Raw genomic sequence first — 20,941 nt, forward strand, 5'->3', positions numbered from 1 at the left:
CATTTTTTAATAACTTTAATTATAAAGCCCTATGTGCTGTTCTCGTAGACTACAATAGCTTAACTGCACTATTATTATCGGTATCAGCCAACAATCATTCGGTATGGTCCAAAAAAAACTTAAATCGGTGCACCCCTATTTTATTTATATATATATATATATATATATATATATATATATATATATATATATATATATATATATATATATTACACACACACACACACCTGGACAGGTTTCCTCTCTCAACCTGTGTTAAGGAGAGAATAGTGGACATTGACTCAATAGTAAACTAAAATCAGCTATTGTCCAAGTGGAACCAGGTTCTGGAGACTGTAGAAACTCGTAAGGGTCGAACCATTTCGGCTTGTTCTCCAGCACTTAGATGAGCAGGACTCTCTGTTAATAAAAATAAATAAATATTTTATATATATATATATATATTAAAAACAGGTAGAAGAAATAGGTACTGTTCGGCTTTACACATGGTCAAATATAGTTAAGAGTATACAGGATAAAAGATCTTCTGCCTGGGCCATGACCACAAAGCTAATTCCCTTATACATCATGTGAAGGACATACATAATGTTGTACAGAACCCTCACATACCACAAAGAGAGGAAGGCTCCAGACTTCACCTTCCACTTTCTCTTTTGAAAGTGCCGACACTCCCACAACACTCAGATTATAACTTGTGCTGTGGGCAAATAAGCCTTTTTGGGATCACTTGGAAAAAAATGGACGGACAAACTGTGTATGGTATAACATTTTTCATAGGTAAAGTTGTAAGCAAACACACACACACACACGTACGTTTAGGAAACTGTATTATCTCCATGTCTTCCAGACCAAAGTTTCTTATTTCCAAAACACTTTTCTTCAGAATTTATGAAATTTCAATAATACAAATTTTAAGAAGAGAATCCTCCTGGAGTAGGAGAAATTTCCTATAGATGGCAGCTTCAGTTAATTTAACTCCACAGTAGTCAAAGCCAGAAATTTTGACTTACAAGACATATGACCACAAAGGATACTACATATCCCTTTTTTATGTTTTTGTAATCTCGTAACAACTTGAATTCTAGATGTTCCCACAGCTTTTTGTTTATGACATTTTTTAAATTATTATTTGTAGTTAAACCTAATTTTAAGTTGGGTAATTATCACAGACAAAACTAAGCAGCTGTGAGTGGTGCCATGGGCTGTGGAAATAAATGCATATTTAGGATCTGGTTAAAACGTCACCCACTGGCCAAGGCTGAGATGACATGCCTGGGATACAATACCTGCAACATCTAAATCCAAAGGCATCTACAGTATCTAGACTTCTATAATGTCTGTCATTCTTTGCTTACTTGTTCTTTTTGAGCCTTTACCTAGATGGTGCTGATCCCGTTCAGAGGCATTGGATAATGAACTGAGGTTGGAAGAGGGTCTTGATCCTACTCTGTCATTCTGGGCCTCGTGAAGGTCTTGTAGCAGCTTAGCCGCATCATCAAAATGGAGATGGCCATCTTCGTGATCTGGCTCTTTTTTTACTGTTTTGCCTAAGGATATGGAAATCCAATATACTTTGAATACAGACAGAAATACAATACCAATCTTCATTAAAACTAAAAACAACAATGAGGTATGCAAGTCAAAGAAATACGAAGAAGGGTACCAATATCTAAATCTATTAACTTATTCAGGGGACTGAGCGATTTGAAGGCTAAATCTTGGGAACTACTCCTAAATTTGATTACACAGACATTTGCTGTAGGTCTGTAGGTCATGGTGATAGTTTTTTTTTGTGTGTTACTGCCACTTGTAATGTAGTGTTCTTACCTCGTCTGAACTCCACACAATGTGAACTTCCAGTCTCTATGTCGCTTGGGTCCGGAGAAAGAACCAGATCTCTGGCCCAGAGATCTTTTTTTTTATAATCCTTATTGGCGCCAAACACGTGCTCCTCCCCCATAAAACCCTCCACCGTACCCAAGTTCAGCTCGTTTTCACCAAAGGAAACCAAAAAATTAGAAAAAATAGTAATGAAACGAGAGGGGGGACAGAAGGGTGGGATATAGGTGTGTGGAGTTCATCATCCAATGAAGAAACCATATTACATGTAATCTTCATATTCTTACCTCGTATTCTGAACGCCACACAAAGTGAACTATACCAAAGTATTTGGACTGAAGGGTGGTAGGTTAGGATGTTAGTAGAAGAAATAACAAATAAAACTGAACGGGCAAAGCTAGGTTGAGAGCAAGATACACTGCAGTTAGTGTTTGATAAAGGTAACAAACAATGACCAAGTGTCGGCACTGCAGATGTCCTGAATCAAAACAGATTTTAAATTTTGACCAGTAATAGCCACTCCCCTTCCTGAGTGGGCTTTGATAGGTCTTGGAACTGTTTTGCGGTCAAGCTTGTAACAGAACTCAATGCATGTTATCCAGTGAGAAATCGTCTGTTTAGTCAAGTTTCCCGTTGTCTGGTGAATTGAAGGAGATCAAAAGTTGCCCCGATGGTCTGCTGCCGACGGTCCTATGGATGTAGAAGTTTAGGGCTCTCGTGACATTTATTAGATGAAGTCTAGCTTCTTTTTGATTTGTGAGGTTTTAGGCAGAAATCTGGAAATGTTATGGTCTGATTTAGATGGATTTAATTTATAACTTTTGGCAAGAATTGAGGATTAGTTCTGCAAATAATCCTGTCCTTAAAGGACTGAAAATATGACGTGTAAATAACCAGAGCTTGATGCTAGTTTACCCTTCTTTCCGGTGCTACGGCCATCAAGTATGCCGTTTTCCACGTCAGATAAAGTACTAGACTGAGGCTCCATTGTGGAATAGCACGTTTAATTGGGGGTTTAAGATGGTTCACTCCTTTAATAAAAGGAGTGGTAACTAACGGATGGGAACCCACCTGGTGATTATCACAGCCAGGTAAAATACTAGAGATTGCAGCAACATGTACTTTAATCGAGGATAGGGAGAGACCCTTATGGAATAAGTGGCTGAGGTAAGATAGAATTTCTGAGAGGGAATACCATCTGAAGTGATACCATCTTGAATTTCTGAAAGAATAAAAATGTTCAGGTTCCTGAGGTCTAGAATAGGCCTGAATTTCCAGTTTTTCTTTTGTATCAGAATGTATCTTGAGCCAAATAAAAGCTCACCCTGGGTGGCGGCAGACAGAGCTGATGTTTTCATTTTAATGCACCGTCTTGCAGTGATGACATGCTGCTTGCAGTTGAAGTTTTGTTCTTCCCTTCTGCCAGCTGCATGGCCACCTCTATATTTTCAGGTGTAGGTCTAGAGAGCTGATTCCACAGGATATGCTGGTAATTCGCTGCTTGGGATCTGATTGATACACAATTGTTGATACACATGCTGCATGTGGAGGCAGAGTAATCTTTTTTTTTTAAGAATTTTTTTTTTTAAATCAGATCCATTCCTGCAGTTGGTGTAGCCATGACAGTATTCAGTTTGGGTTGTTTAAAAAGGTGGTTCTTATAATCCACTGGTACCCTGTAGAATTTATCTACTCTGGGTAGACATGGTGCAAAAGTAGCAGATCTTTGCCAAATAGCCTCAACAGGCCTCCAGACCGTCTCATGGAAGGGGAACCCTTCAAAGACTTTTTTTATCCCTTGCATCTAAGATTCTAAGGAAGTCAGCCTGATCTGCACAGGTCTGGGTTTGTACTTAGAGGATGAAATCCTTCAGTACGGCATCCGCATCTGTACATATGGGAGATTCTGTGTACTCAAAAACATCCTCCTCATGGGCGGAGTCACAGGGGGCACCTGGGAAGTCTTGCTCCTGTGTACTTCCGGGTGCAGCGGTACCAGAACTTGCTGTGTGAGCTACAGGTTGTAAAGGCTGAGACTGTTTTGACTGTTCATATTCCCTTAGCCATTGAAAAAAAAATTGGTAGCTGCTGGAGCCTCCGTAATGGCTGTCGCTGCTTTGGCCGGCATATCTCTGTCCCTGCTGCTACGTGAGTGTGTGGAGTTTCTCGTTCTTTTCTTAGGAGAAAAACCTGAACTCCATTGTTCTCTGGGGCCTCCTGCTGTTTTAGAAGTAGAGTGTGCGGAATGGTTCTTATCAGAACAGTGAACCAACAAAGGGGAAGGAGCTTCCTGGTGAGGTGGAGTGACTGACATGTTTACACACATTAAAAACATACATTTGTGTTAGAAGATAGAGAAAGTGGGGAACCACACTTAGAACAGATGGAAGGCATTGAAGCAGAAATTAAGAGAAAAGGGAGAGAAAAGAAAATAAATGTTACAAACAAAAATAACAACGCGAAATGCACATTAGTCCTTACCAAAGCAACTCAGGATAAATTTGGACAACCTGAACTTGGGTATGGTAGGGGTTTTTATGGAGGAGGAGCACGTATTTGGCGCCAATGAGGATTATAAAAAGGATCCCTGGGAAAGAGATCTGGTTCTTTCTCCTGACCCAAGCGACATGGAGACTGGAAGTTCACCTTGTGTGGAGTTCAGACGAGGTAAGAACACTATATTACAAGTGGCAGTAACACACAAAAAAAACCATCACCATGACCTACAGTAAGTAGAATAACTTGACAAATGTCTCTGTAATCAAATTTAGGAGTAGTTCCCAAGATTTAGCCTTCAAATCGCTCAGTCCCCTGAATAAGTTAATAGATTTAGATATTGGTACCCTAAAGAAATTAGCAAGTGCTAAGTAATTACCACAAAATTAGATCAGCTGTTCTGTTTCTCAAAACAAGTTTAATCCGGGGCAGGTATATTTCTTTTGCGACAAAAAAAAAAATAAAAAAAAAAAACACAACGCCATACAAATCTTATTATGTCTTAATCCCCCATACAGCTATCTTTCCTTTCTGTACATGAAAAACAGTGCATGGTACAGTATAAAAACGAACCAGCAAATTGCATGTATTATTTTGTATACATGTATACTGGCTTTTAAAAGGAATACTAACCTAGTGTGTTCAACACTGACATATCTAAAGACAGATCTGAATAGGACTTCATGGACATGAAATCCAGTACAGAGTTGTTGCCGTCTCCAGCCATGCCAGCTGCATCCCCAACCTAGATTAAAAAACGGAAATCCATCAGGTTTAGCAGAACTATTATTTAAATCACATACATTTGTCTTCAATACTTGGTATACATATCAAATCAATGTACAAGTTGCAAAGACAATTGAGAACGAGCAAAAGAAATGTAAATGTCGGATGTTTTGAAAATGCTACACCCTATAAAAACCTTAAAACAGTACTTTACCTGCATATCATATATGCTGGTTTTTGTCTCATCTGGGGGTTTCGTTCCAATGTTTCTCCTCTGTGATACAAAAAGGAATGTTAACATGTACAACTTCCAGGTATATTACATACCTGTACAATGAAATGCTCATTACAAGTGTCATCACAAGTAAAGCAAGCTGTGCCATATATACAGTGCTGTGAAAAAGTTTGCCCCGTCTGATTTTCTGCATTTTTGCATATTTTTGACACTGAATGTTATCAGATCTTCAACCAAAACCTAACATTAGATAAAAGGGGTCCTGAGTGAACAAATAACACAAAATGTTGATACTTATTTCATTTATTTATTAAAGAAAATTATGCAACACACAATGCCCCGGGTGAAAAAGTAAAATCGCCCTGTTAGACTCAATAACTGGTTACGCCACCTTTAGCAGCAATAACTGCAACCAAACTCTTCCTGTAATTATTGATCTCTCACAGCACCGTGGAGGAATTTTGGCCAACTCCTTCATGCAGAACTGCTTCAACTCAGTGACATTTGTGGGTTTTCGAGCATAAACTGCTCGTTTCAGGTCCTGCCACAACATCTCAATGGGGTTTAGGTCTGGACTTTGACTTGGCCATTCCAAAACTTTAAATTTCTTGTTCTTCAACCATTCTGATGTAGACTTGCTTGTGTGTTTTCGGATCATTGTCTTGCTGCATGACTCAGCTGTGCTTCAGCTTCAGCTAACGGACGGATGGCCTGACATTCTCCTGCAGAATTCTCTGATACAGAGCAGAATTCATGATTCCTTCAATGACTGCAAGCAAAGCATCCCCAAATCACCACCATGCTTGACCGTTGGCATGAGGTTCTTACTGTGCAATGCAGTGTTTGGTTTTCACCAGACATAACAGAGCTGATGTTGGCCAAAAAGTTCCACTTTTGACCCATCTGTCCATAGAACATTGTTCCAGTACTCTTGAGACGAGCATTCATTTTCTTTTTAGTGAGCAGTGGTTTCCGCCGTGCTACTCTGCCATGAATCCCATTTTTGCCCAGCGTCTTTCTGATGGTGGAGTCACGAACACTGACCTTAGCCAAGACGAGAGAGGCCTGCAGATCCCTGGATGTTGTTCCAGGGTTCTTTGTGACTTCCTGGACGATTTTATGCCTTGTTCTTGGACAGATTTTGGCAGGAAATCCAGTCCTGGGAAGATTCACTACTATCCCAAACTTTCTCCATTTGGACAATATGGCTCCGACTGTGGTTTGGTTGAGCCTCAGAGCCTTAGAAATGGCTTTGTAACCCTTTCCAGACTGGTAGGCATCAACAACTGTTTTCCGGAGGTCTTCAGGAATTTCTTTTGATCGTGGCATGATGTGCCTCTAGAATCTGTGTGCTGACAACTTCACTCTAATGGTAAGGGCCAAAGTTAGTCAGATTGATATTAGGCAGGGCTGGCCCAAATCACGCCTGATTATTAACCAAAGTAGTCAAACAGCTGACCCTAATTTTCCCTTTAATTGGGTTGAGGGGGGCAATAACTTTTACACACAAAGATTGCATGTTTGATTACCTCGCACACCAAACAAATGAAAGAAGCACCAAACTTTGGTGTCATTATTTCTCTCAGACTCCCTCTATATATTACTACAACCCACAAAAAGATCTGACCAAATTCAATGTGAAAAATGTGCAAAAATGCAGAAAATCAGACAGGGGGTGAACACTTTTCCACAGCACTATAGTAACAAAAAGTACAACATGTTGCAGTAGTAACAAACTTAATTTAAAACATCAGTACTGCATATACACTTGCTAGGAAGGTTACAAAAGTAGAGCTTTATAATCATAGCTTCACGATAGAGAGAGTGTGTTTTTTTCACTGTAGAAAATGTTTTATATTATGGCATTTCAGTCTAAAAATAGGTACTTTAAGATTTTTCACAATTAATCCTTTAAGGACAGCGATTGTGTAACACGATCATACTGAAGTGTCATTCTGGGCCCATGACTGGGTAACACAGTCATAAACGCACTTTGTTTCTTTGACTTACTGGGCCACCATACTTTGGAGTAGGGTTTGTTAACGCATATCATTGGATAGGGGGGAAAACTGAATTTTACTGCCTGCTTTTTTTTTTTTTTTTTTTTTTTTTTTTTGAGCGACATGTTTTTCCAATGTTTAAAAAGGACAGATATCAGCAAGCACGCAGAAACAAAACATGACAAAAAATTGTTTACAGCTAAGAAAAAACACGAAAACGCTGTACATCTGATTCTAGCTATATCAGAACATTTATTCTGTCTCGTGTTTTAATATATATGTTTTTACAACATACAGAAATATCAAGAAATGAGTGGATAGAATCAGATACTATTCCATGAACTAAATTTATCACATACATTTTTTTTTCTTATTACTGATACTGGAATGAATAACCTGTTTTATTTATAAATATTTATTTTAAGAAAACAAATTGAGAGTAGTGTCCATTATTGCTTATAAAGACCACGAATATAAACGTGTATCATGTCATTGCAATCACTTAGGTGAAACAATGTCTTGAAATTTGCCCAAACATCAATATTTTTTAACAAAGTATTGTAAGGTCCTTCAGGTCATAAAATAACACATTCTTATACATATATCTCTAAGCAGAATACACAGTAAAAAAAATACTTAACGTTTGGGTTTGCCAATTACAGATGCTCTTTCTCTGTACTTGTAGATTATTATTCGGACACCACACATTGAAAATCAAGTGATGCAAGCTATTTCACAATGTTTTTCCTTCTTTATGCAAGTCAAGGTTGTTATAATAGTAGAAAACACTAGTGGAGGTTTTGAGCAAATTGTTGATGCTCACAATGCATCAGACTAGGAAAATGCAGCAAGTCTAAGACAGCAGTGTATACAGTAGAGAGAGAAAGGTGTGCATGTCCGTGTTAAGTTTATACTTTGTTACTAAGCAGAAATACCTGTCTTATTTGATAAACAGCTTTGGAATGATCACCACTGGTCATCTGGTCTAACAGGCCATCCACGATTGTCTTTGTGAAGTTCCCACATCCTTTTACAAACTCCTGCAAACTGAACATTACAATAAATATGATAACTTTTAGTATTTTTTGCATGTTTAAAGTTGATCTCCAAGTCAGAGAACATACTATACAGTTAGGTACTATGTAACACTTGAGCAAGTGTGACTGACAAATCACAAACAAAATATAAAAATAAACCATGATCCACTTGGCAAAAGCTGTGAAAATCTATCTTTTTGGAAACTGTTCTGAATTGTAATCATTACTGAATGTTGTAATAGGAAATTCAGATTTACCTTAAGGCACACTGCACACCAGTGTCATCCCCATATGCTGAATACAAGAGTTCCATTTCATCTGGCCTGAGATCAGGGAAAACTGTATTGTTCTGTAATGACTGTGTGTTATAGGAACTGTTGAGGTATGTAACTGAAAATATGGTAAATAAGAACAATATTAATTATACCTATTAATATACAATTAAAACTAAATAAATGACCAATATGTCTAAAATCTATTTACATTAAAGCATGTACAGACTAAGAGACTGAAAAGGTACAGGTTGCAAGCAGTTTGTGCCATTTAGATGTACCTCTGTTTCTTCTGTCATCTTTGAAGCCCAAGGTAGTTAAACCAGGAAGCAGTTTGTTTGACAGAGAGCTTAAATCAACAGGGTGGGTCTCCTCTTCTGTAAATAAACAAGTTGAAGTTATTTTACATAAAAGGTGACCATTAAAAAGTCATATGAAAAAAATTCCACCACTGCATGACCGAAAAGGCATATATTTAACTCTACTTCAGAGAAAACTGTGCAGACATGGATATCTATTACTTCAGGTAAATTAACAGCTAAAACCGTAGCAAAAATTTAAATTAAAATCTAATGTAACAATTTGTGAGAAAATGGTTATTATATGAACAGAACTTTCCCTTGACAAGTCTTGCCCAGAGTAAGTGGTTCCATACCCATACTCTGTCCCATAGTAAACCTGGCAATACAATGCAATACAATTCAAGTCTGCATTCCACATGTCTTTGGGAATCAAGTTTTACTGTCTTATAATATGGCTTCCAAAAGCTCCCTCATTGAATAGTGGAAAATAACCTACATCTGTATATATAAAAATTGATTAAACTTCTCGGTTAAATACAGAAGACATTGAGCTATAGTAATGTCATCTTCAGCCCCACTGCAGATAACTGGGGACTCATATTCTTAATTAATTATCTCTGCTTGTATTTATTTATCATGCAAAGCTATTATTTACAATGTCAATAATCCTACCTTCAGTCTCTGGATCAGACTGGTTGACGACAGTATACACCAGAGCACCATCTGCATCCTTTTTCAGGTAGCCAATCTAAAAGAAACAAAGACTTTGTCAAGGTGTCCTGTTTAATTTCAGTATCAAACAACAAACGTTGTCAGAAAAGTACGGACTGCTAACCCGATTGCAAGAGCACTACCGTAGTTTATACATTAACAGGCACCACTTAAAAAAATGTTGGGAGACTTTATACATATTATATATTGGTTTCTCATTATGTGCACTTCATTCAGGATAGAGTATGGTATAATTTATGACATACTAAGGTATTTTTAAGTAGATATTATGTGCCACTTAAACTGTTCTTGTTTTACAAAGGATGTAATCCATGGCTGTTTAGTCATGAGCATTACACAGGGTGCTTATTGCAGTCTGAAAATTATAGTACATTATCCAGTACTCTTGTGATTTATCAAAGCAGGAAAAAAGTTTCATGCTACAACTTTGTTAGTTATTCATTTTTACAGAATGAGACATGTATAACAAGGACTATAAATAAAAATAAGTGGCAAAACTTATGCTAATAAACCATGCTGAAACAGAAAAAACGTTTGCCGAATTGAATAGCAGAGAAATACTGTATATTCAAATGAATTTATAATGCACAATAAACAAGGCAAAAACTGTTTAAAAGTTCTTAAGCTACAGACTAAACTGTTAATGTTCTAAATCCACCTACCACAACGTTTAATCCCTATTAAAGAAAGTTATGGCTAAACCTTTCTTTTATAATACAAAAAAGTACCTTTCTTTTGATTAGTTGCATTTTGTTTGGAGTTCTGTGGGTGTCTTGCTGTATTGAAGAAGAAACCAAGAGCCACATATTTGAAAACTGCAGCCATAGATATTTCTATATTTAGTTTTTCATTAATGTTTAAACATTGCAACTAAGCACAAATAGATAGAACATTAGGAGGTACAGTATATTTAGGAGGGATGTGGAGATACTCTGAGTAACCCCAGCTAACATGGTTTTTGTAGCAGGTATTAAATGAAACCCAGATAAGCTTGTTAAAATGTGTTCATTTCACAGCAAAAAAAGCATGAATTCTCTGATCTATACAATTGAGTATGAACCCATGCCATTGAACTTCTGTGATTTAAAGGGTTGCCTACATTCTCACTGCTGTACCGCAGGTAGTGCCGTAAATTATCTACCGTTATAATTATTATAATTATTGTTTGTTGGGTTTAATCAGAGTTTAAATCTTGACCAGGACTAATCCCACAATTCAGTGAAGAGACACAGCACACATTGGGCCATCCATTTCTATGGAAACGAGCAGAGAAAAATCAGGACGTTTAGACAAGGGCAAGCAAGGGACAGGTTTGTTTTGTGTAAAGTTTTTATTCTATTTTAATAATATCTACTAAGTTAACATGTTTAAGGGAATTACTTTTTTTGATAACCAAGTAAAGCTAAAATACATTTTAAATTACAAAAAATGAAAAAAGACAGACAAGCGCTATTATTAAATAAGATATTTGACTATCATTTAAATGCCATTTTGTTCTTGAAGGTCTTTCTAATTTGTTTGATGACCATATTCATAACTTTTCACAGTTGCTTCTAAAGTGTTTGGAGTGGGAAATGATGGGGAGCTAGATTGCACAGAGTGCTAATTCACTAACTTTAACCTCTGAGAAATGGGTATAAATCTAGTCATAGGTGAAATGATTTTGGTGGTCTCAACTGAGACCTCATCATAAAACCACCACACAACTCAGCCCAATTGCCAGTCTCTGCTTTCGAGTTCCAGAACAGAACAGTAGCAGATATTTAGGTTAGAACTGAAGAGTGCTCACTGAGCAAGAAGGGGAACCTTTTTGATGAGGGTCCAAAGTTTCAAAAATAAAAAAAAATCATACTTTGTTTACGGGTAATGGGGATAAAATTGCTGCATACTACAGATAATTATATATTTAAATGTGTTTAATATATTTCTTGTTTTACTGCTTTTTGAAAAGTTTTTAGCGGCAGTTGGTCCACTGTAGGAAGTATAGGTATTTGAGTGCTAGACCAACAGCTGAAAAATAATACAACTAATCAGAATGCCAAAACTGTGCAGACTACTGGACTACAGACTACATTTTTTTTTTTTTTTACTTGGTAAAAGATGATTGGTTGGGAGGTTGTCATAATATGCAATATAAATAGTTTCAGCAAAGTTTAAATACACATAAGGATGAAAATGTGTCACATGGTTTTGAGAATGTAAAATGACCATGAAATGAAAAAAAAAAAAAAAAAAAAAAAAAAAAAAAAAAAAAAAGAAAAAACTACATGGCTACTAAACCTAATTCAGAAAGGAAGTGTCAATAATTGTTCTTAGACATCTTAAACATTAGGCTTGGACTGACAAAATATAAAAAAATACTCAATCATTTAAGCTATGCAATTCTTGTTATGAGCAGAGCTTAAAATTACCAGGAATGATACAGAGGTGCAGTGTTTCAAATCAATGGCAATGTTTGATTCTTACCCAGGAAGTTACCTTTTAAATAACCCTTTGTTTATGCCATTTTATAATAAACTGTTTCTGCTGGATCTTAAATTACCAGTACTGTTCAGCTGCCTAAACAAAGATCCCTGGTCAATTCCTTAAAGCGTTGTGAAAATGGATAGCCAATGTAAAACTAGTATGTTGTGATAATGTACTTTACTCCACACAGAAGTACAAACTATACCTTGCTAGTAGGAAGATGTCTGTGGATCCTATCCCTGGCTTCATCAGCTGCATGTTCCACTAATGCCAAGACATGTTCTTCAGCTGTGCTATCTGTTAAACTGCAAGCTGTGCCTTCTGGTTCATAAAGATAGCTGAAATGAGGCATATAACATGAATCCCCTACCATGACAGTAACAAAGTAGAGGACCTACATCTACTGTGAAAATGTACACATTTAAGAGTGACACATAGCATGATAGATCACTCCATATATTTCCAGATTTTGATATCTCTCTCTCTCTCTCTGTGTGTGTGTATATATATCTATATATATATATATATATATATCTATATATAATCTATATATATAATATATAATATTATAATTTTTTTTTTTTTAAATCACACCCGTGCAACAATCCAATATTTCCCAAATTGTGATTTGTTCACTTTTCTTTTGACGTATTTTGCCAACAAGGTTAGTCTTATAAAAGGCTTTTTTTTAATTGCATACAGTATATGATTTAATTGTGTTGGCCATTTACCTTATAACTTCATTCATGTCTTTCACTGGTTTCTTTGATTTCTTTGTCGGTTCAACAGGCACTGGTATAACTTCCGGAACTGGTTCTTCCGTTACTGTGTCTTCATTGCCCAAAATAGCTGCCTGCTGAGAAAAATCCATGTTCTGCATGAACGACATGCTGCGCTTCAAAGCTAAAAGCCGTTCCTAGAATCAGAAATAACAGAACCGCAGGGACTTTACTTCTCCCCATAGCAGGAGTGCTATGATTATGGGATGGAATGGACATGATGGCATATTGCGGCTTGTTTAGGTCCACAATGGAATTTTTTTTTTTTCCTTTTTACCTTCACAATTTAATATCATGCAAGGACAATAAAATTCTGACAAAAAAAAATTTAAAAAGATAAATTATTTCATGCATAACAGTACAAGTCTAGAATGGGGAAAGTCCGAAGTTTGTCAATGTCTGGTCACAGACAGAAGTCTGTCAAACTTCACCTCATCAAGGTGTAGGCCTTCAAAGGATGAAGTGTGAGGCAAATCAAAACAGTAAAAACAATAATTAAAATTGCTCCAATTAATGAAACAATGTAGAGAATGGGTGACATTTTTCTCATATCTTTCTTTAACATTCCTTACTTTGCTCATCATCTTAAATCCTGTGTGAAGCAACTTCTTTGCTGCCTTGTAGTACACAGTTTCTGGTCTGTTATAAACCATAGCATTATCACACATCAGTTTGAAATCAGCCTGAAATACAAAAAGAAGAATTTAAAACTACAGCACTTATTTATTTATTTAGTGTGTCCAATTATAATTTTGTTCCTCCGATTTTCTCCCAATCACTTTTCTCCTCACTGCTGCAATTGTGCACATGGCTCATCCGATCTCCCACGACCAAGCTAGCTTCCTTTTTCACCCAGGAACTCAAGAGCGGATGTCAGCGAGCTACCGACCTCTGAAGGACAAAGGCCAGCCTTGCAGGTGTTTGCACTAAGCACACTGGGCACCTGGCCAGCAGGGTTCGCTAGAGAGCGATTAGGAGAAACAGTCTCTGTTGGTTTTATCTCCCTAACCCACGGGAGTGGCTGGGCCAATGCGACGCTCCCTTCGGAGTCCCCAGCAAAGACCGGCCTACTTAGTACAGCACTTGTATTTTAAAGTATTTTAAAACTGACAACATTTTTTTATTATTATCTTTGAGAAGTACCAAACACATGTCCTACATAACCCATAACTTAAAATATCAGAATGCAATGTAGAATGAAGAAATTCTTATTGGGTGCTCTATTTTCAAAATTAATTATTTTCTGTTTTTAAAATATTACATTTCTACATTGCTGTTATTTTATGATATTGGTAAAAATTACAATTCTGTGAAGATTTTCAAATTTACTTTATTTTGTAAGACTTGCTATATAACTAATTTCAGGCCCTGTCCTAGTTACTTGAGTACTGTATTTTTACCACTAGGATAACACAGCTTAATGAAGGACCATTAACCCTTTGCGGTCCTATGTCGGACCAGGTCTGACATTACGATTTTCCCTTTCCGGTTCAATGTCGGACCCTGTCCGACATCATCGAAAAGACGTAAAGTACAGGTCTCTAGTTGTTTTTTCTCCAGAAAAAGCAGAGAGAACCATTCAATGGCCGATTGAGACCGATAGCAGCTGAATGAAATAAAAAAAGGGGTGTGCGAGCAATAGCTCTAGCAGCTGCACCATACAGACACAAGCAGACATAAACAAAGGAAGTAGCTGCTTCCGCATCCAGCGCTCAAAGAATATCATAGACATTTTCAGAGCTTTTTGAGATGTTACCGTAATAAAATAATGACTTGGATCGCATTATTGAGGAGTTTGGTGATAAAACGAGTTATCAGGAGAGGACTTATCAGTATGCATGTCTATAAAGAGGCATGTGAAAAATAAATGGGGCTTAGCATTGCAATGCCCTTTAAACCAGTTTTACTTGAAAAAATAAAATAAAAATTTAAACAGCGTGTAAAATAAACAGCGTGTGTGAAAATACATTGGACCTGACATGCCTGACAGGCGCTGAATAAATGGACCGCAAAGGGTTAAACTGAATCTACAATTATTATTTTTGGGGGCTGTTTTAAAACTCTAGTTGTGGGACAGTAACTTAGTAATGTATGTGATTCAATAATACTTTATGTTGATTTACCTTGAACTCAGTCACTGATTTATAGTCATTTATTTCAATCTTATATTTAATTGTGCCAAAGTCCATGGGATGCTTAATAATCATGGAATAACCTGGAGCAATAGCATCAGTAACTGGGAATGCAAAGAACCCATGGGGATCCTTCCTTTAAAAAAACAAACAAATGATTATTAAACAATGAGCCACCATATTTACTGTTAGTATGTCAGTACATCTTCCCACAATGAAAATACTATACTCTCAGAGTTAGTGGACACACACAGATTAAATATAGTATGTTACTTAAACGTTACAACAGGATAGACAGTAAGCTAAGGTTTACTTTTAATAAGTAAAGCACTTCTCAAATACAAATCTACAGCAAACACCCTAAGTTACCTTAACACTAATACTGTTCTTACACTACTGTAGAGAACAGCAAACTTGCAATATCTATAGATATCATCTCCACCATTCCTAAAGAAAATGCTCAAATATAAGCCTAACATATTCTGAAATGATCCACGTGATGTTTCCAAAAAACAAACTTACCTCTGTAACTGTCGTAAGAAATGTTCTAGTAGCTGTTGTATGGGGGTGCAATCATTTTCTGCAGAAATAAGAAAAAGCTGTTAGCATGAATTAACAGTAACCTAAACCACAGTCGTGAGGAAAAAAAACACATATTTTAAGTTTTGCTTCACAGCTTATATTATATACGGCACTTTGTGCAAAGATAAACACAAACTAAGTACATCCCTATGGATTGCTTCTGCACTGAGTCACTCAGTTGACGTCACTTGGTCATGCGATTACCTAGCTCATGAACGCTGAGACAATGGATAGAACCCCGAACAAGGGCGCTTGTTTTGTTATCCTTCAGTGTTATTATTCAAGATGCATGAACATGACAGAGCCACGAGATGCAGTACCTCATTTTCAGTGATGTCTTGTTCCCAATAATAGGGCATTACTAGAAACACTAAAGGCTAGATTGAGCTTCCAACATAACTTGGTATATCATTTAATACTTCCAGTCCCAAACAGATTTGATGGGATCAGAATCCAAGCTGGTATGAATGCTGATCATATGCCCTGACATTTAACAATATTTAATTGACCAACCCTGCTGAGTTCTGCACGATCTGATCGGCCTGTCTGCTGGGTGCTCCACCTGCTCCACCTTTATTCCCCGGTCAAAGTCATCCACCTCACCCTCAGTGTCGAACTGCTTCCTCTTTTTTTCTTCCTAGAATAAGTAACCCAATATCAGATGAGAAGATGCTTATATCACAGCCAACCACAGTGGTGTTCTACCTTGGATTGGTAGGAACAGAAGTAAAACCCTGAGCTGCAATAAAATGCCTCGCCAGGGCCCTGGTACAATAAATACTGTTATTTTGACAAATGAAACATCAGTTCTATGCATATAATTTAGCCGCAGTTAACACTGCTAAAAATCAAGAAATTGTACAGGATTTGGCCTTTCAACATCAGAATATGTCTAACAAAGCTACCATGACCGTAATACCTGCAATGTATCAATGCCCCCGCCCCCCACCCCTCAGTCCAAGAGATTTTACCTCCATCTTCTTTACTGCATTGGCCCCTTCTACCTCTCCCTCAGTGTCACACTGCTCTCTCTCCCGCTTCCTCTTTTTTTCTTCCTAAAGTGAGACAATATATTTTCTTTAAAATATTAAGGTAAATGGCAGATACAATATCTAACCTACAACACTTTATTGTTTTTATAATGTCAGAGATTACAGTAAGGAATATAATTTAAGGAACACAAAAAGTCTCTACAATTAAAACTTGAATTCAAACTCTTTATGTCAGGTGTTGCAGCTGGAGTGTTTTAAGGGAGCTTGAAGCAGGGTTTTCAATTATGTTTAAGATATGTGGCACTTACAAGGTAGTAAGAACATAAGAACATAAGAAAGTTTACAAACGAGAGGAGGCCATTCGGCCCATCTTGCTCGTTTGGTTGTTAGTAGCTTATTGATCCCAAAATCTCATCAAGCAGCTTCTTGAAGGATCCCAGGGTGTCAGCTTCAACAACATTACTGGGGAGTTGATTCCAGACCCTCACAATTCTCTGTGTAAAAAAGTGTCTCCTATTTTCTGTTCTGAATGCCCCTTTTTCTAAACTCCATTTGTGACCCCTGGTCCTTGTTTCTTTTTTCAGGCTGAAAAAGTCCTTTGCGTCGACACGGTCAATACCTTTTAGAATTTTGAATGCTTGAATTAGGTCGCCACGTAGTCTTCTTTGTTCAAGACTGAACAGATTCAATTCTTTTAGCCTGTCTGCATATGACATGCCTTTTAAGCCCGGAATAATTTTGGTCGCTCTTCTTTGCACTCTTTCTAGAGCAGCAATATCTTTTTTATAGCGAGGTGACCAGAACTGCACACAATATTCAAGATGAGGTCTTACAAGTGCATTGTACAGTTTTAACGTTACTTCCCTTGATTTAAATTCAACACTTTTCACAATGTATCCGAGTATCTTGTTAGCCTTTTTTATAGCTTCCCCACATTGCCTAGATGAAGACATTTCTGAGTCAACAAAAACTCCTAGGTCTTTTTCATAGATTCCTTCTCCAATTTCAATATCTCCCATATGATATTTATAATGTACATTTTTATTTCCTGCGTGCAGTACCTTACACTTTTCTCTATTAAATGTCATTTGCCATGTGTCTGCCCAGTTCTGAATCTTGTCTAGATCATTTTGAATGACCTTTGCTGCTGCAACAGTGTTTGCCACTCCTCCTACTTTTGTGTCGTCTGCAAATTTAACAAGTTTGCTTACTATACCAGAATCTAAATCATTAATGTAGATTAGGAATAGCAGAGGACCTAATACTGATCCCTGTGGTACACCGCTGGTTACCACACTCCATTCTGAGGTTTTTCCTCTAATCAGTACTTTCTGTTTTCTACATGTTAACCACTCCCTAATCCATGTACATGTGTTTCCTTGAATCCCAACTGCGTTCAGTTTGAGAATTAATCTTTTGTGCGGGACTTTGTCAAAAGCTTTCTGGAAATCTAAATAAACCATGTCATATGCTTTGCAATTATCCATTATCGATGTTGCATCCTCAAAAAAATCAAGCAGGTTAGTTAGACACGATCTCCCTTTCCTAAAACCATGTTGACTGTCTCCCAGTACCCTGTTACCATATAGGTAATTTTCCATTTTGGATCTTATTATAGTTTCCATAAGTTTGCATATAATAGAAGTCAGGCTTACTGGTCTGTAGTTACCTGGTTCAGTTTTGTTTCCCTTTTTGTGGATCGGTATTACGTTTGCAATTTTCCAGTCTGTCGGTACCACCCCTGTGTCAAGAGACTGCTGCATGATCTTGGTTAGCGGTTTGTAAATTACTTCTTTCATTTCTTTGAGTACTATTGGGAGGATCTCATCCGGCCCAGGGGATTTGTTTATTTTAAGAGCTCCTAGTCCCTTTAACACTTCTGCCTCAGTTATGCTAAAGTTATTTAAAACTGGATAGGAACTGGATGACATGTGGGGCATGTTGTCAGTATCTTCCTTTGTAAAAACTTGTGAAAAGTAATCATTTAACATATTTGCTATTTTTTTTTTCTTCCTCTACGATTTTGCCATTTGTATCTCTTAAACATTTAATCTCCTCTTTGAATGTTCTCTTGCTGTTGTAATATTGGAAAAACATTTTGGAATTGGTTTTAGCTCCCTTAGCAATGTTCATTTCTATTTCTCTCTTGGCCTTTCTAACTTCCTTTTTGACTTGCATTTGCAGTTCTGTGTACTCTTTCTGCGTACTTTCTTTTTGGTCCTTTTTTAATGCTCTGTAAAGTGCCTTTTTTCGCTGAATATTTTTTTTAATTGATCTATTAAACCATTTTGGCAATTTAGTTTTACATTTAGATTTGTCTACTTTAGGGATATAATTGTTTTGCGCCTCTAGTACTACGTTTTTGAAGAACAACCATCCTTCTTCTGTGGGTGTTTTCTCTATTTTACTCCAATCTACTTCTGTTAGTCTCTGTTTCATGCCTTCATAGTTTGCTTTTCTAAAATTGTAAACCTTAGCTTTAGTCTTTACTTTTGAGGATTTAAAAAACACTTCAAATGAGACCATGTTGTGGTCTGAGTTTGCCAGTGGTTCTCTGACCTCTGTTTTAGTTATTCTATCTTCGTTATTTGAAAAGACTAAATCAAGGCATGCCTCCCCTCTAGTGGGTGCCTTCACAAATTGTGTTAGGAAGCAGTCATTTGTCATTTCCACCATTTCTATTTCATCCTTCGCGCTACCCACCGGGTTTTCCCATTTTATTTGGGGGAAGTTGAAATCCCCCATTAGTATGGCTTCTCCTTTGCTACACACATTTCTAATGTCATTGTATAACAGATTATTGTGCTCACCGTCTGAATCTGGCGGTCTATAGCATGCTCCTATTATTATGCCTTTTGAATTTTTGTCTGTTATTCTGAGTAGGGGGCACCGACCTCATTTGGGTGTGTTGTGGTGATGGGGGAGAGTGTGGCAGGGGGATTAAATGGTGCATTTTGGTGCAATTTTGGATGGTTTAAGCATTTACTTGACTAGTAATGGTCTGCTTGTAGTGTCTGACAAACTACTCCATTAGTGCAAGGAAGGTGTTTTATTTCAGCACTGCTCACAACAAGATCAACAAGAACAACAACTGACTTTTGGAGCATCAAGGCACCTGCAATACAAGACTGGCCGAAATTATACGTGGAATTGGTGACTTGACCTTTAACTGTGTACAGTAATATGGGAAACGAGGCAGTCTTCCCAGCGACAGCGAGTGGGAGAAGTACAGGCGTGGAAAAGTATAGAGCAGTTTAAAAGCAGTAAGGAGAAATTGCATCTTGAATTGCTTTAATCAGAAAACAGAGGACATTGGGAAACACAGCAGCAGCTCAAAGTCAAACAGCCGCATGTGTTTTTTCTGATAACAAACAAGCTGAAACTCGGAGCAGCCGATTCAAATTCAGCGCCGTTCTGAGACATGGGCGAGGGGAGGAGCCAACAGCACAGTAGAACAACGCAGTTAAACGAGGCAGTCTTCCCAGCGACAGCGAGTGGGAGAAGTACAGGCGTGGAAAAGTACAGAGCAGTTTAGAAGCAGTTTGAAAGCAGGCTGACGGCTGCAGAAGAAACTAATCTTCAAAAAAAAACCTCAACATGGTCTTCAAGCCAGTAATCTGTGACACCTGCTTGATGTGGGAAATCCGAGAAAACCCAATGGAGCTAAACCAAGTGTGCGTAAAGTGCCGCGCGATCCAGGATTTGCATAAACTAGTAAGTATGCTAGAAATGGAGCTGGAAGAACTGAGACAGCAACAGGATCTTGAGGAACTCACACACCCACAATTCATGGAAGTCTACATCACCCCTAACAGACTGAAAGCCACCAAGGAGATAGGTCAGAACAGCTGGGTTCAGGTAGGCAGAAGCAGGGAAAAAAAGAAACTTCGTCAAACACAACCACCAGAAATCAAAACAACCAACAAATTTGAGTCACTTCAGAATTTTGATGAGCAGAACCAACAACAAGAGAATGAAAGGAACAACATCCAGGACCCCATTGACAGTGGTGACCAGACAGCAAAAAGAAGGGAGGTCATGATTGTTGGGGACTCCATATTGAGAAACACAGCAAGTTCAATTCGCAGTTTGGACCCCCTTACTACAACAGTGTGCTGCCTTCCGGGAGCCTCGGTCAAGCACATCACTGAGAAACTAGAACGAACAGGAGACGACCCGGTAGTAGTCGTCCACATCGGTACAAACAACATTGGAAGAGACAGACCAAAATCCCTGCAAAACAAATTCAGAGAGCTAGGAAGGAAATTAAAAGAGAAAACCAAAACTGTGGTATTTTCTGGTATACTACCGGCACCTTGCAAAGGACCATATGGACAGCTGGAAATAATTA

General features: G+C 37.6%; 1 protein-coding gene across 2 annotated transcripts in view; it reads right to left on the reverse strand.

Moving 5' to 3' along the window:
* Positions 1 to 264: 264 nt before the first annotated feature.
* Positions 265 to 20,941, reverse strand: part of LOC121313309 (bromodomain-containing protein 9-like) — a 28,674-nt gene continuing 7,997 nt past the window's right edge. The window contains exons 3-18 of one of the 2 annotated variants that reach the window (XM_041245707.1): positions 16,570 to 16,653; positions 16,112 to 16,235; positions 15,539 to 15,596; positions 15,008 to 15,152; positions 13,457 to 13,567; positions 12,837 to 13,021; positions 12,311 to 12,443; positions 10,368 to 10,415; positions 9,580 to 9,655; positions 8,887 to 8,982; positions 8,591 to 8,723; positions 8,232 to 8,343; positions 5,276 to 5,335; positions 4,969 to 5,080; positions 1,377 to 1,547; positions 265 to 399 (exon numbers count right to left, since the gene is read on the reverse strand). In XM_041245707.1, the coding sequence (XP_041101641.1) occupies positions 299 to 399; positions 1,377 to 1,547; positions 4,969 to 5,080; positions 5,276 to 5,335; positions 8,232 to 8,343; positions 8,591 to 8,723; positions 8,887 to 8,982; positions 9,580 to 9,655; positions 10,368 to 10,415; positions 12,311 to 12,443; positions 12,837 to 13,021; positions 13,457 to 13,567; positions 15,008 to 15,152; positions 15,539 to 15,596; positions 16,112 to 16,235; positions 16,570 to 16,653 (1,749 nt within the window). In that variant the 3' untranslated portion in view covers positions 265 to 298. Of the gene's footprint in view, positions 400 to 1,355; positions 1,548 to 4,968; positions 5,081 to 5,275; positions 5,336 to 8,231; positions 8,344 to 8,590; positions 8,724 to 8,886; positions 8,983 to 9,579; positions 9,656 to 10,367; positions 10,416 to 12,310; positions 12,444 to 12,836; positions 13,022 to 13,456; positions 13,568 to 15,007; positions 15,153 to 15,538; positions 15,597 to 16,111; positions 16,236 to 16,569; positions 16,654 to 20,941 lie in introns of both variants that reach the window. The other variant, XM_041245706.1, reaches the window with a different exon arrangement.

Source organism: Polyodon spathula, chromosome 3 (assembly GCF_017654505.1).
Source record: "Polyodon spathula isolate WHYD16114869_AA chromosome 3, ASM1765450v1, whole genome shotgun sequence".
NCBI classification, from domain to species: Eukaryota; Metazoa; Chordata; class Actinopteri; order Acipenseriformes; family Polyodontidae; genus Polyodon; species Polyodon spathula.